At 47.5% G+C, this 15,357-nt stretch overlaps 1 protein-coding gene and 1 long non-coding RNA gene across 6 annotated transcripts in view; both read right to left on the bottom strand.

Annotated features, from left to right (window-relative positions):
- The window catches only part of DIS3L2 (DIS3 like 3'-5' exoribonuclease 2), a 354,030-nt gene that overhangs the window by 69,136 nt on the left and 269,537 nt on the right, over positions 1-15,357 (bottom strand). For 4 of the 5 annotated variants that reach the window (XM_040450689.1, XM_040450687.1, XM_040450688.1 and 1 more), the window contains one exon: positions 9,760-9,993. The exons of the other annotated variant lie outside the window; for it this stretch is intronic. In XM_040450689.1, coding sequence (XP_040306623.1) covers positions 9,760-9,993 — 234 coding nt within the window. The remainder of the gene's footprint in view (positions 1-9,759; positions 9,994-15,357) is intronic. 5 annotated transcript variants of the gene reach the window in all.
- Positions 1,394-4,689, bottom strand: LOC121014430 (uncharacterized). Its single transcript, XR_005783211.1, has 2 exons — positions 3,068-4,689; positions 1,394-2,821 (listed from the first exon to the last, which is right to left on the bottom strand). It is a non-coding gene; the product is annotated as an uncharacterized LOC121014430 (long non-coding RNA).

A 15,357-nucleotide genomic window follows, 5' to 3' on the forward strand; every position in this document is an offset into this window, starting at 1 on the left:
AATTTCACTAATAGAGTTAGTATGAAAGCGGTAACTGGGAAAAACAGGGGAAAAACTGACAGGCCGATGTTCTTTAAGCCTTGCTAATTCTAGAACTGTCTCCATGGCTGAAATAATGTGCATCTGTCAACATTTAAACAGAAGCCTGACCTTCCAGTAGAAACCTTCCTGTATTGTTTATGTCTACCCTAAAAAGAAGCAATAGCAATTTTTTTAAACTTATTTATTTTGAGAGAGAGAGAGACAGAGACAGAGAGAGACAGAGAGAGAGAGACAGAGAGAGTGAGTATGCAAGCGGGGGGGGGGGGGGGCAGAGAGAGAGGAGAGGCAGCGAATCCCAAGCAGGTTCCCAGCTGTCAGCGTGGAGCCTGATGTAGGGCTTGAACTCATAAACCTCGAGATCATGACCTGAGCCGAAACCAAGAGTTGAGAGAAGTGTAGCAATTCTTATGGTGGCAAAGATTACATAGAGCCATTCTGCCCTGTAGTCTTAATTCAATTGGATTTCCTTATAATTATTCACTTCAGGCCAACTCAAAGCTATTATACACAGGAGGTAAGAGTCACAAATAAAGCTAGTGAAGTTACAAATATTCTCTGAGGATCTAAACATGCAACGATAATTCTCAGAACCATTTCAAAGAGGATGGGTTTCTTTACTGATTCTAATGAGAAGAAAGATGGACCTGGTTGGGGTGAGGGGCTGCTCTCCAGTCGCGGCTTCAGCAAGGGGTTAACAAGATGCTTTCAACCACCTCTCTCGGTCATTTTGGATTTTAGGACTCTTAGGAGTATTTTCTATAATGGTTAATGCACGTAGGAAGAGTCTATATAGGCAAGACCTCATGAAAATAAAATCAACAAAACAGGAAAGATGAAGGAATAACCCAAGATCACAGCCACCGGGATATTTCAGGAGACCTAGACACAACTTTGAGAGAGAGGGAAAGAGAGGCAGAGATAGACAGACAGATACACCCCTCGTAGACAGAGAACTCCTGACAGTTCCACAACAGGTGCCAGTATTCATAGGCTACTGGCAGGAGGAGAAGTTGGTACAACCTTTCTGGAAGGGTCTGTGGCAATGTTTGAAGATTCTTTCTATTTTATTTAAGTTTGTTTACTTTGAGAGAGAGGGAGAGCGAGCGAGCAGGGGAGGGGCAGAGAGAGAGGGGGAGAGAGAATCACATGAGAGAGAGAGAGAATCAATCTCATGAACGGCGCGAGGTCATGACCTGAGCTGAAATCCGGAGTCAGATGCTTAACCGATTGAGCCACCCAGGCGCCCCTGAAGAGTCTCAAACATGTCTGTACCTGTGACTCTATCAGCATAGTTCTAGGACTGTCCTAAGGAAATAATCAGAGATCAGAGCAAAGACTTATGAACACAAGGTAGCTCATGGCATTATTATTTATTGTATAGTAAAACTGTAATCTAAATATCCACAGTTGAGGCATGGTTAAGTGTTCCAGAGCATTTAATATGTTGAAATATTACATAGGCACTAAAATGGTTTAGAAGAATTTTGAATTGCATGAGAAAAACTCATTCTATAATATTAAAAAGCATGACATAAAAATTATATGTATGTTATGCTAACCACTCCTCCCTCTTGCCATGAAGTGTTAAGGAGGATATTCATAAGGAACTATAATATGACAAAATATTAGCAGTGGCTCTTTCTGGGTGATAGATTTATAGGTAGTTTTGATTTCTTCACACTGTTATATTTTCTAAATTTTATAACATGAGAATATACTTACTTTTTTATAGACAAAGGAATTTACTTATGCTTTTGTAATCTGCTATAAAGCCTCCTTTTCTAGGGAAAAGAGGGGATCAGAGAAGACTACCTAAGAACTGGGCACAAGGAAGTGTTTCTCACCCTCCTGCCTGTCTAGTGCTGCATGGCTCCTCATTCCAGAGTCCTCCGCACTAGAGCTCATTCCTAAACAGCTTACGGACCGTTTAGATGCTCCTGGCTAGCAAATGGTTACCTCTAGGCCAACCTTCCCGGCTGACCCCTGAACCCCTACGCCCACATGCTCACTTTACATTTCTACCTGTCCCTCTCCAGTGGACCCTTCAACAGACCCTAGGTCAACAGATCCTAAACAGAAGTAATTATCTTGCTTTTCAACTCTTCCATCCAGGTGTGCCCGGGTCAATACAACCTACTGTACTGTATAACCTACGTGCCCAAACCAGAGACCCGATTCCTCCATTCTCCCTCACATCTAATCAAGATCGTCCATTTGTCAAGCCTCCATGTTCCTTCCTCTCTTGGATCTGTGATTTTCTCTTGCCCCTAGGCCTCTCTCTCAGGTCAGGCCCTTGTCATTTCTCTGATGGATTATGAGCTTTCTCTGTTTTGTTCTTTTCTGGTCTACTCTCCATCCCACAGCCATCAGCTCTTTCCAAAACATAGTCCTGATCACATCACTTCCATGGTTAAAATCTTCCATGGCTCCCCCAGCTCACTCCTGCAGTCTTCAAGGCCTAGCCTCTGCCTCCTCTCCTAGCTACTCTCCCCCCTCTGCACCAGCACCATGTACCCTGGAACAATGTGCCATTGCCCAAATGTGCCATCTCTTGCCCCTTGCATGCCTGCACTAGCAGTTTGCTTGGACCGCCTTCTCTTGCCTTCGGGGCCTGGCTAGCCCCTCGACCTTTTGAAAATCCTAGAGTACACACTGTCTCCACTGGCAAATCTTCCCTGATCCCCTGAGACTGTGCTGGTCCTCTCCAACGTAGTCTCACCATACTCTTAATTTTCTGGGTGGTCTGCTGGCTCCTTCAGCTCACTGTAAACTTAAGAACCTGGACTTGTTGGGGCGCCTGGGTGGCGCAGTCGGTTAAGCATCCGACTTCAGCCAGGTCACGATCTCGCGGTCCGTGAGTTCGAGCCCCGCGTCGGGCTCTGGGCTGATGGCTCAGAGCCTGGAGCCTGTTTCCGATTCTCTGTCTCCCTCTCTCTCTGACCCTCCCCCGTTCATGCTCTGTCTCTCCCTGTCCCAAAAATAAATAAACGTTGAAAAAAAAAATTAAAAAAAAAAAAAAAAGAACCTGGACTTGTGTCTCATTCCTTCATTCCTTATTCCTTCATCTCCAGCAACTAACACATTCAAGGTACCCAATAAATGCTTTTGGAACACATGCCGAGGGAAGAACTCTATGACTAAGACAACAGAGACCAATCTACAAACATGTCCTACCGTCTGATCAACAGCCTACCCTTGTGTTTCAGTGATGATGTAAATAAGACCAAGGAAGAGCCAGATAGGATGAATATCCCGTCCTTTTCACCTCGCACCAAATATCACACTGCCCAAAAATTAAACAGTAGAGAGCTGGAATGTTCATTTCTTGCAAACAACTGTATTGGAGAGGAGGAACAGAGACATTCTCTCTATAACTGTAAACGTATGATTCAACAAAACGTATTGCTACATACAGCAACAGGGGTGGGGTGGGGCAGACATGCCACACAGCTTCCGGAGAGCCCTCCGGAGAGCCCTGTTTTGCCATGAGCAGTCCCGCCCTATGAGAGGGAGGGGCCAGCACCACTGCAGGTGGGCTGGGGACGAGACCCCCGCTGGGAAGAGGTTGCAAGCACGCAGAGGTGGCAAGTGAGAGCCACTGCTCTTTTTGCTTCTGGCTAATTAAAGCTACCTGACTGTAACTAGGGTAAGGGAACTGGTGCTAAACTGATTCATTCCTCCACTTCTGCCCTCCAATTGGACCTGCTACACATGGTACTAATCAAAGGAACAATTTCCTTAATTGCATGAAACCACCCCGAGAGCTAACTTAGCACAACGTTCTCCATTACCCAGCCCAGATTCCCTGTGCGGCGAGGATGCGCTGCATGGGTTGGCGGAGCTGAGTTTCACGTAAGCAGGGGTCAGCAAGCTGCGGACCACGGGCCAAACCCAGCCTTCTACCTGCTCTCGAACGGCTCATGAACTAAATGGGGTTTTTACATTTTTAAATGATTGGAAAATCATCAAAGGAAGGATACTATTTTGTGACGTGAAAATTCTGTGACATTCAAATTCCAGCGTCCTTAAAGTTTTATCGGCACACGGCCCCACTCACGTGTCTGTCTGCGGCTCCTCTCACACTGCAACAGTCCACAAAGCCTAAAATAGTGACTATTTGGCCCTTTACAGAAAGTCTGCCGACCCCCAACTTAATGGCTGGGCTAGGCCAAGGACATCCAGAATAGCATGCCACAGCAGCTTGGGTCCCACAGTATTCAAAACTTATTTTACCAACAAGTTTATCTTTATAATCAAGTCCACTCAAAGATACTGCCTGATGTTTGGGCTTCAAAATCATGCCAGGAGGGAGTCCTATAAGATGTAGCTGAGAACTTAGTAAAGGCTCCTTTGGGCTGGAGGAATCGCCTAAGATGGAAATATAAGCTTTTCTTCACCACAACTTTCTCTAAATTCAGAAAGTCAATGGCTCACTAGGAGCCATTCACATCCCTGTCCACCTGCTGGAGGTGGCCCAGTTTCTTGCAGGCCATCCTGCTGGTTTCTCAAAGAAGCCGGCACAGAGTGGGCTCTCTCTGAAGTGCCACGTCCTGCCTGAGGAATGTTAGGCTGGAGGGAAAGCCCCAGAAAAGTGTTGGTATAGTTTCCTGAAAATGATCAATACTCCCCAAGACGTTTTTGACAGTTCTATTTACCACTCTGCTACCCTCCCTTGCTATCCTTTCTTTAAGGCCAACGCTAAGGCACAGACTCGAAAAGGAGCCCGAAGCCTTGTCACGTCATGGGCAGAGTCATCTGCCTCTCTGGCGAGGAGGCTGGCTGGGAGCACGCTTCGTGTCGGCACAAACAGAAGTACCAGAGCTCTGCACACTCTCGAGGCCTGTCGGACAGGCCCGAGTCACAGAGCAAAAACCAGAACAAGGAGGGAGAGCTTCTCACGGTTCCCCTTCCTCAAAATTCAAGGTTTGCATATGATGACCAACCATAACGGTTACTTTTCTGATAAACACAAAAACACTGGGGCCCCCTTTTAAGAAACAGAGGAGTGACGTATGTGATCATAAATAAAACGAGAATCGGTGTTAAAGTCTAGAATGAACATGACCACAGAAAGCATGAAGATGGGAAGAAACCACCTGGAAGGGATACTCTTCAACTCCTCCAACCAAAAAGCAAAAAAAAAAAATGCATCTGGCACCTGCATTTGCTTTTGGGGCAGTGAAAACACAGGAATGTCACTTCACTGAGCTAGAACCTCTTTAGAACCAGGTTCGAGCTCTAGGTAAAAGAGACATTTGAGGCAAGTAATCCGACCTCTAAGGCAGTGCTTCCCAATCTGTTGCACACCACAGCACGTACAGAGCTTGCTAACATTTGACAGCATACTCGGGGAAGCAGACAAGACTTTAGCGGGTGGTTCTCTGGGAGCTGGCGCCAGCCCAGACTGTCTCAGGTGTGGGTGAGGCAGCTCCGGCCCGAGCGGCTGACTGCAGGCACCCAGTGCTCAAGCAGTCCTGCGCTGCTGTGGCTCTCACAGCCTCCGAACCAGTCTGTCCCTGACGGACAAACAGGCGCTACCCGAGTACCCTCCACCTCACTTGTTCGGAAGGTCATCACGATGAACTGATTTCTTACAAAGGTGTAACTTCTGCTTTAGCAGATTTATTCTGCATTCGAGGGCATTCTGTGTGACACGACGGCAGACCCGCTCGCAGAGCCTCTCTCATTGAGGCTGGTGCAAAAGGGCGTATTTTTTTAGGACTGCCACCAAAAATGTGGACATGGTAAAACGAGGCAAGCAAAGCATCAGAGAGAAACTCCAAGCAGCAGGCCACGCCAAAAGCACTGAGGAAAAATGGGTTTTCGCGAGGGCAAATGCAGGCAGCAGGCACCGGAGAACAAATGCGGTGACTTCTGAATAGGGCCATTTAGCTGATTTATAAAGGATCTCGCCAGTGTCCCTTGCTGAGGGAGATTGATGTGCTCCTCCTTCTAAAGCTGTGGTCCACACAACTTGTTTTCTGGGGAACCAAGGAATCAACTCCAAGGATGTACATCCATTATTTTCAAACCTTAATTAACTGGAACCTAATTAGGACTTTTGAGGGTTTTTTTTTTTCTTTTCTTACTTTGAAGGAAAGCTTTTCTCTCTTAAGTCAGCATGGTTTAAGTGGAGGAAAACGGAACAAAGACGTGTCAGCTTGCATATAAGCAACTTGCATATAACCTTTGAGGGGGCATCAGCTTTCTAATTTACAAACTGTGAGGGCCAATGAGATGCAGATGTCTAAGGTTATTTTCAGCAATAAAATTCTGATTCTAAGATATGCCAACAGATCAGTCAGTATCAATCAGTAATCTGTGATCATTCTTCTACCTTGACTACCACACCCCTAGGATCCCAATGTGAGCTGAGATCGCCTAACTGATCCTTTATATTTTCATAGTTATAGAGTATTTCATATACTTAATCCAATCAAACTTTGTAACAATCTGATAGGGTAAGATCTCTAAAATGTTGTAACAGAAACCCTCTCATTTGATGTGCTTGAGGCAGTAGTTGGGAAGTTATTCTAGGAGCTGGCTAAAGATGGGAATCATACAGAAGATTATCTATCTATCTATCTATCTATCTATCTATCTATGTATAACTAAACACTTATTCCAACTGAATTTATTCTTGTTTTTAACTAAAAAAGGTATTTTTAAATAGGCTCCATGCCCAACAGGGGGCTTGAACTCAGGACTCTGTGATCAAGAGTTGCACGCTCTAGCAACTGAGCCGGCCAGGCGCCCCCTTGTTTTAACTTAATTTATATAGATATGCATTCACTCGTTTTTTAAAAATACAGAGCCCTTTATTTTTTAATTAAAAAAAAATTTTTTTTAACGTTTATTTATTTTTGAGACAGAGAGAGAGAGACAGAGCATGAATAGGGGAGGGGCAGAGAGAGAGGGAGACACAGAATCAGAAGCAGGCTCCAGGCTCCGAGCCATCAGCCCAGAGCCCGACGCGGGGCTCGAACTCACGGACCGCGAGATCGTGACCTGAGCTGAAGTCGGACGCTCAACCGACCGAGCCACCCAGGCGCCCCTACAGAGCCCTTTAAAAGAGGATGCCGATTAGATATCTATGTATTTTTTCTGAATAAATTACACTCATAATTCATCGTCTATAATTTATAGTTTTTGTTTCTTTAAAAGAGAGGGAGAACTTAGACTTCTGTAAAGCCATCTGAGTACAGAATTCTTCCTGAATTTTATGATTTTTCCCCCTATTCTTTTATAAAATTTTTTTTAACGTTTTTATTTTTGAGAGAGAGAGAGAGAGCGTGAGCAGGGGAGGGACAGCGAGAGAGGGAGACACAGAATCGGAAGCAGGCTCCAGGCTCTGAGCTGTCAGCACAGAGCTTGACATGGGGCTTGAACTCACGAACCGCGAGATCACGACCAGAGCTGAAGTCGGACACTTAACCGACTGAGTCACCCAGGGGCCCCAACCCCCTACTCTTTTATAGTTGTCATACCCAAACAGCAGAGTTTTTAAAGATTTATCCTCATTGAATCTTTTCAAACAATTTTAGTTCTCAGAAACAAAAGCTTTTTTTTATGCTCTTATTTGGTCAGTTAGACTGCATAATTACAGCAACACACACAAACCCGGCACAGTCAGGTTTGGGAGTAATTAGGAATACTCCTGAAACACACGAGGGCCCTGGAAGGGGTGGGGCACAGAGGAAGGAGGGAGCGTTAGCCAGCCCGCGCAGCATGCCGTGGGTACTGATCACTGGGTCCTGCAGAAGAAATGAGGCACACTGGCAGATGTGACCACGGGACATCCAGGTGAAAAGTTCAAGAAGGCAGGTGGAGAGGCAGGTGGAGAAGCCTGTCTAGAGCTTGGGAAGGAGGGCAGGGCCAGAGAGACGGATTTTGGCATCATCAGCAACCAGTCAATAGTTAGAATCATAAGAGTAGAGCATTCATTCAGGAAGGGAGTGTGGACAGAGAAAAAACAGAGGGTGAGGTACATCCTAGGGAATGTGAACCCTGTAGGGGACAGGAGAGGAAGAGGCTTCCGCAAAGCAACCAGCAGGACACTAACGGAGATGTACAAAGGGGAGCAGAGAACCAGGAGGTGAGCTTCAAAGGGCCAAATGCAGAACAGAAGTCTAGGAAGCAAGAACTGAAAAGCATCCTTGGATTTGACAACCAGGCAGCCACTGGTGAGTGAGAACTGGGGTGTGTTCACACCCCCACAAAGAATTTCACTGAACGAAAGGAAAGAGATATTCTGTCATCTCCTGTGCCTCTGGTGCCTCTTCTACTGGCTTTGCAGTCTGTTTTGGCGGCCACTCCGACTACGGTCTGCCCATCAGCATTTGTGAACAGACAGGTCTACTCATGCTGCCTGAGCCCAGGTTGGGGAGGGGGAGCATGAGAGCTCCGGAAGGTCCCTCAAGCTCGGGCACAACAGACTATCCGCTTGCCCCAAACGCTGCTAACTTAATCCTAGGCCCAGGGCAGCAACTCTTCGTAATGCCCGCTGAGAAGCATTAGTGATGCTTATCACAAAGGGTAGGATGAAATGGAGCCTTCAATTAGAAAGGCTTTTGAGATCTCTCTAAGCTGGGACACGCAGAGAAAGACGTCTCTGTGAGGCTGCGCTCTTGCCAGTCCTCTCCATCAGCCAATCCTAAGGCTCAACTCTTTTTTCATACACCCAGAAACTTCCCAAGCACAGTGACCAGGCAAGGTGGGCAGTTCTTGGGGGTTTGGGTAAGAAATATAAGAAAAAAAATCGCACGATACACGGAACACGGACTCGACTCTATAATGTACCGACAACTATTGAGGAAAGAATTCCCAAGTCTTAAGAGTTGCTGCGCGTGGAAACGGACTTGGAAATGTGACCAGGTTTGAGTGACAGCTGCCGAAGTCCTGGAGGGCCACCGGCATGGCTGTGGTACTCAAAGAGCAATCATACCATTCTGGGCCGTCACTTTCTCCAGCGGTCAACGTTCCACAGTCTCCTCAGCTCTCTGCTTCTTCAAATACGAATCCAGGGGGCACCTGGGTGGCTCAGTTGGTTGGGCGGCCGACTTCGGCTCAGGTCACGATCTCACACTCCGTGAGTTCGAGCCCCGCGTCGGGCTCTGTGCTGACCGCTCAGAGCCTGGAGCCTGTTTCAGATTCTGTGTCTCCCTCTCTCTCTGACCCTCCCCCATTCATGCTCTGTCTCTCTCTGTCTCAAAAATAAATAAACGTTAAAAAAAAAAAAATCAAATACGAATCCAGAATTATAAACATAGAACTCTTTTTGGAAGACAAGGGATAAGAAGAAATGCCTTTTTTTCTAAGCCTCATGATCCGATACTGGTCAACTACCTTCTAAACTTCCATGTTTCCTGTTCTCACCTCCATTCAGAGGGATTTGAGGTAGGAATTGAGGTAAGGCTCAAATACGGGCTACAGGCCTACCAGGAAGGACCAGCTGGGAGTTCTGGTCACAGGGCCACCCACACAGACACGACCCTTTTGCCTTAGCTCATGTCAGTGGGCCTCGTGTGTCTGTGGAGTTTGGAGAGTGGGTGAGAGTTAGTTCCTGCCTGCCTCAGAGAACAACGTTTTAGGGCTGTGACTGGGGAAAAAGGAGGGAAGATCCCAAGACTGCCATGCTGAATCTTACGCACACTGGGCTCAAGCACAAGTCAAATCTGTTGGTTGCACCGAAAGAAAAAAAAAAAAAAAGTGACTGACTTGATCCAAACGCAGCGCGCCGTCCACAAACCGCTGTTTGCGTAACTCCTTTGCAATTCCGTGGAGATTCAAGATGGCCTGGTGCACCTCCTCGCTGGTGTGCTCCGGGGAGATGGGGGGCAGCTCCTTCTCAGGGATTTTCTTAGTCGGGCTTTCAATCATGCTCTGTGCGTGCTCGTAGCTCAGCTTGGTGCAGGAGCGAATGATGGTCCGACCAAACCATTCACCAAGGATCTGCAAAGACAGATTGTGAGGGAATCATGAGGAGGATTTATTTCAGGTTCTTCTTTCATGCAACCATTCATCCAAACACATTCTACAGAGCTTTGCCAAGCACCGACTCGGTGCTCAGGATGGCATTAGGTTCCAGCTAGGCATGAAGGTCGATCAGTGTGGAAGCTCCTGCCCGCGGGGAGCTCAGACTCTGAGGCGTGGACAGTGGACAGGCAGCGGAGGCCAACAGAAGGTCTGCAAGCACATGGGTGGCCAGACCAGGCCAAGCAGGAGGGGACTCAAGGTGGAGGGCCTGCTGGAGTGCCCCTTCCTTAGTTAGGGTGAGTGGTCATCAATACCAAAACTGGATGGGGGAGAAGGCCTGGGGGTAGATGCCAAATATGTGACAGATGAGAACAGAGGTGGACAAGCAGGGTGGAGGTAGAAAGAAAAAAGTAATTCCAACTTACTCTATTTGGAGCATTTATGTCAAGACAAAGTCCAGAATGGGGTTTCTCAACCTCAGCACTACTGAGTGGACCAATTCTTTGTTGTGGGGGCCTATCCCGTACACTGTAGAATGTCTGGTGATATCCTCGGACTCTATCTGATAGATGCCAGTAGCCCCTCCTGCAACCCAAAGCTGACAACCACAAATATCTCCAGACATTGCCAAACTTCGATGCCCTGGGGAGACTCGGCCCGGGCTGAGACCCACTGAGCTCAAAGACACGCCCAAGTTTAGTGCTGGTGCTTGTTGCAGTGGGATTACCGTTGGCTTGTATCGTATCCTTTAAATTTGCTTGTGTTCTCTACGATGAGCCATTTATTGCTTTTAAAATAAAAATAAAAGAAACGTTCAACTATTTTTGGGAGTCTGAGGTGCAGGGAGGAGATCCAGACGGTGGGCAATGTAGCAGGCAGTCGGGGTGTGGGTCTGGGGCCTGGGGAGATGACTGGTCTACAGGTGGGGAGCTGGCGGCGTTGGTGGGAAGGTTCAAGAAAGAAAGGGCAAATGAGAGTCAAGGCTGCATTCTGTACTACCTTCTCCATTTCTGGGGGGAAAAAGACAATGTGGAGAATGAAAACAAAAAGCAAGAGAGCTCAAAGACATAGGAAAAAAATCAGGAGGGTCCGATGTTAGAAGAAAGGGGCTTTAGCAAAGAGGTACTCAAAAACCCCAACAGACACTTATATAGCACTTACAGCGAGACAAGACGCTTCCCCCAGAGAAGCCATTTAACTCACACGGCGACCCCATGATGTAGGTTTTATTATCCTCATTTGCAGAATGACACCGAGGCACAGGCACATTAAGTAACCTTTCGAGGTCATAAGCTGGAAAAGGCCCAGCCAGGAACTGAGCCACAGCAGCACCGCCAGAGTGTGAGCTCTTAACCACCAGCGAGTGTCAAATGCCACTTGGATGTTAAGGAAGATGAAAACAAAGAAAATGTCTTTGTGTTTAGTATTTGCTTACCAGTGATCTTTAGGAAGGCTTTTCGGGGGGAAAGGTATGGGGTGGGGTGGGGGGCAGAGTGGAACCGCAAAGCTGTCGGGGAGGAACCACCCTCAGGGCAGCCAGAGCCCGCTTTCCAGCAGCCTGGTGCCCACGGCCCTTGTGCCATTCAAACAGCAACATCTCCTCTGTGTGTCATGAGGTGAAGAAGCTTCGGGAAGCTTTGGGTTAAGGACAGGAGCACAGCTGTGGTGGAGGCAATGCAAGTGGATGACGGCTTCCAGGAGGCTGGCAGGATGAGGACTAGGCTGTGTTTATGGGGCGAGGGGAAGAAGCCGGTACAAAAGGAACGGATCCCGGGCCGAGTGGAGGCAACCCATCGCTGAGAGAGGAAGAGTGGCCTGGAGAGGAGGCAGGAAGGAAAGGGGAGGTGAGGGAGGCAAATCTGGGGGGAAGAAGTGGGGAAGTGACAGCATTCACATCAGCTAGCCAAGGATGAGGGAGGGTTGGGGGGAGCTGCTCAGGGGCATGAAGGAAGCAGAAAAGCTCTGAGATAGATACTGTGGGGAATGGATTCACGAGCAAGGAAAGGCCAGGTGTACTGAGAGGCAGAGGGGGCTTGGGAAACGGGAGCTCCAATCAGTAGCGGAAGCTCTCAGCCTGGGCTTGCAAACATCCCCTCTGCCTTCCTTTTCATCAGCCAAACCACTCTGTTCACAACCTCAGAGATACGCTTCCTGAAAAAAGGCCACTTGAAGGATCCACAGGTGTTCCCAGGGGGAAAGGAGAGAGCCTATCCCAGGGGGGCTGTACACACCACAAAGCCTCTGTGGAGCACAGGTACTACCCTGGAAGGCTAGAGAGACCCCTCTGATACCCTAACCCTCCCCCGAAGGAAGAACCAACACTCTTAAAATGGCAGCCAAGAAGCACAGGAAGAGAATGACAGCAACTATTCTCATTTTCCTTTGACTCAGTGCAAAGAGCCTTATTATAGAATCTTGGACCTGTAATATCAGACTTTAATTTTCTTAAAAAAAAAAAAAATCCTCAAACTACACTTTCTGGATTATTCTGAGAACCACTCCTAACCAAAAATGTAAGTGAAACAAATACTGTGCTCATGGCTCTTCTGCTGCAGCAAGTAGGCCCTGAACTTGGCCCTCAGGAGGTGTCCTGAGTGTGCCTAATGCAAGAGAAAAGAAAGAGCCAATGCCAGGTATCGTCCAACAGTCCCGGTGGGGAAGGAGTGTGTGCAGGTCTCCAGAAGAGCCCCTTTCAAGGTCAGCCCATGCTTGTCCTTCTATTACATCCACATTTCCTGAAAATTCCCCATTAATGGAGTTGCTCCAGCCTCCTCTAGAATGGCAGGGCCGTGACCTAGTCATTCTTGTGGTCACAAAGATTTCCCCTGGAGATTCAGCTTGTTTCCTTTTCTCCATTTCACTCCAAACCCAGTCAATCCTCCTCGTTCTATGTGTCAACATTTTGTTTGACAGTCTGTCTTTTGCACATTTGGGGAAACTTTCCCTTCCATTCCATTCCACACCTCTCTTTCACACACCTTACAATCGCTCAGGCATTCAAGTCATAGGACATCTGGCCTTCTGGGGTCTGGGTCCCTTTTTCCTAGAGGACACAGGAAACCACAGTGTGCTCATATGGGTGACTACCACACACAGGTCACGGGGACTCAAACCACCCTGACTGGGTGTCTATTTTCATGTAAACTGGTGGGTCAAGAACGGCTTTAATTTTTTTTTTTTAAATGCTTTTTATTTTTGAGAGAGACAGAGACAGAATGCCAGTGGGTTAGGGGCAGAGAGAGAGGGAGACGGAATCAGAAGCAGGCGCCAGGCTCCAAAGCTGTCAGCATAGAACCCGACGTGGGGCTTGAACTCATGAGCTGTGAGATCATGACCTGAGCTGAAGTCGGACGCTCAACCGACTGAGCCACCCAGGCGCCCCAAGAACTGCTTTAAAAATCTAATGAAAGCTCCGGGTCCTCTCCTTTGAAATATTTACGTACAAAACTTTGCAGTAAGTTCCACAAGGGTCTGAGACACCCTGCCAACCCCAAGCCCATTATGTCCTCGCTCTAAACAGAGCTTTGCTTCTCCCTCAGAACCCTCTGATGAAAGTGCTGAGCGCTGACTAGAGGCCGCTTTTCATCCGCAAGAGTTCTTAAAATTTATTATCTGTGACTTGGCAAAATCACAAGTCTACCACTCCTCACCAAAGCTCGAGAACCACACACACCAGCCGCATTATCTCAGTGTGCGCCACCTTTCCCCTGATGGGCACCTTTGCTCCTCAGATCGATCCTTATCCGCCGGTGATAGGCAGCCTTCCTACCAGCACACGCGAGCCCCACCAAGGCCAAGCCTAGGGCGCTGACGAGAACTTTCCTGGAGTGCTCTCACCTTACTTGAGCACCCCCACCCCTTCATCCCCGCATCCCAGGAAATGTGCACCAGCCTCCTTTCTGAATATACAAAGGGCTGAAGCGCAAGCTCTGAAGAGCCATCAAGAACTTTCTGGCCCAGTGACAGTGGCCTCAGGCAAGCAGAACCCATCCTGCTTGGACACGATCCAGAGACTGTGGGAATCATACCTGATACACAGATTTAAAAAATTCTTAAGCCAGGAAAGCACTGGGGAGGTAGCAGAGAAGCAAGGGTGCCCATCGCTGCCGTGTAGACAAGGGCAGCAGGAGGGCAAAGACCCACAAGGGGGTGGGGGTGGGGTTCCCAGGGCAGCATGCCTGAGAGTGCGGGAGGAAGGTTGCTCTGGATGAAACACCTCATTAATTTCCAATTTGGAAACTGTGTTCACATCGACGCCCCGTCCATAACCGGGGCCAGTGGCAGAAGACAAAAGGACAAAGAGTTTTTCGTGGAAAAAGTAAAAATGCCACGAGGAGTTTCATAAACAAAACCCTTTCAGAAGGAAGCTCGTGTCCTTCTTTCCTTTGCTTCATCACAGGATTTGGGTCGCTCCCCTTCTGCAGGAGGCAAGTTCCCTGCACACACTCTAGGACGCTACTGTTTAAATGTCAGATCAAAAAGCGTGCCAACACCCACAGAAGGCACATGGCTGCAGACAGCCTGGTTCAGAGAGGTGCAAGTAACGTATACCTCAAGACCTACTTTTGGGCACCAGGTAAGCCAGGGAAGAGCCCAGCACGTGACAGCACCAGGCCCCGTCTGGGGGCAGAGCGCTCGCATCTGCTACCTTTTAGAATGTCTTAAGCAGTACCTGGCGGGAGTGTAGTGTTCAGCCCATTTTACGGTTGAGGAAACAGGCTGGCAGCTCGCGAAAAGTCACACGAACTCCTAAGTGGCAGCCAAGACTGGATCCGAATCTAGATATTTAAGAGTCAAAATTTAGCACTATTTTTATTATATTTCAGCTGAATATATGCTATTTCGGCTGGGACAGTGAAGTAAAGGAAACGAAATATGCCTCCAGTACATACCAACTTTTTATAGTTTACAGATACAAAATTGTGAGGAAACTTACCCTTTGAAAATTGTTCATTTCCATTTAAATCTATTTTAAAACTTATTTTGAGGAAAAAAATGTCAGTGCCTCCTTATAAGAAAGAAATCTCTGATTTAAAAAACTGCCAATGATGTTGAACATCTTTTCATGTGTCTGATGGATAAAGAAGATGTGGGGTGTGTGTGTGTGTGTGTGTGTGTGTGTGTGTGTGTGTGTGTGTGTGTGTGTTATTCATCTATAACATTAGTTATAGAAAAGAGTGAAACCTTGCCATTTGCAGCAAGGTTGACGGAGCTAGAATGTATTAATGCTAAGTGACATAAGTAGTCAGAGAAAGACAAATACCGTATGATTTCACTCCTATGTGGAATTTAAGAAACAAAACAGAAGAACATATGGGAAACGGTGTGTGTATGTGGGGG

This window comes from Herpailurus yagouaroundi, unplaced genomic scaffold (genome assembly GCF_014898765.1).
Source record: "Herpailurus yagouaroundi ecotype Mexico unplaced genomic scaffold, PumYag 202, whole genome shotgun sequence".
In the NCBI taxonomy this organism is placed as follows: domain Eukaryota; kingdom Metazoa; phylum Chordata; class Mammalia; order Carnivora; family Felidae; genus Herpailurus; species Herpailurus yagouaroundi.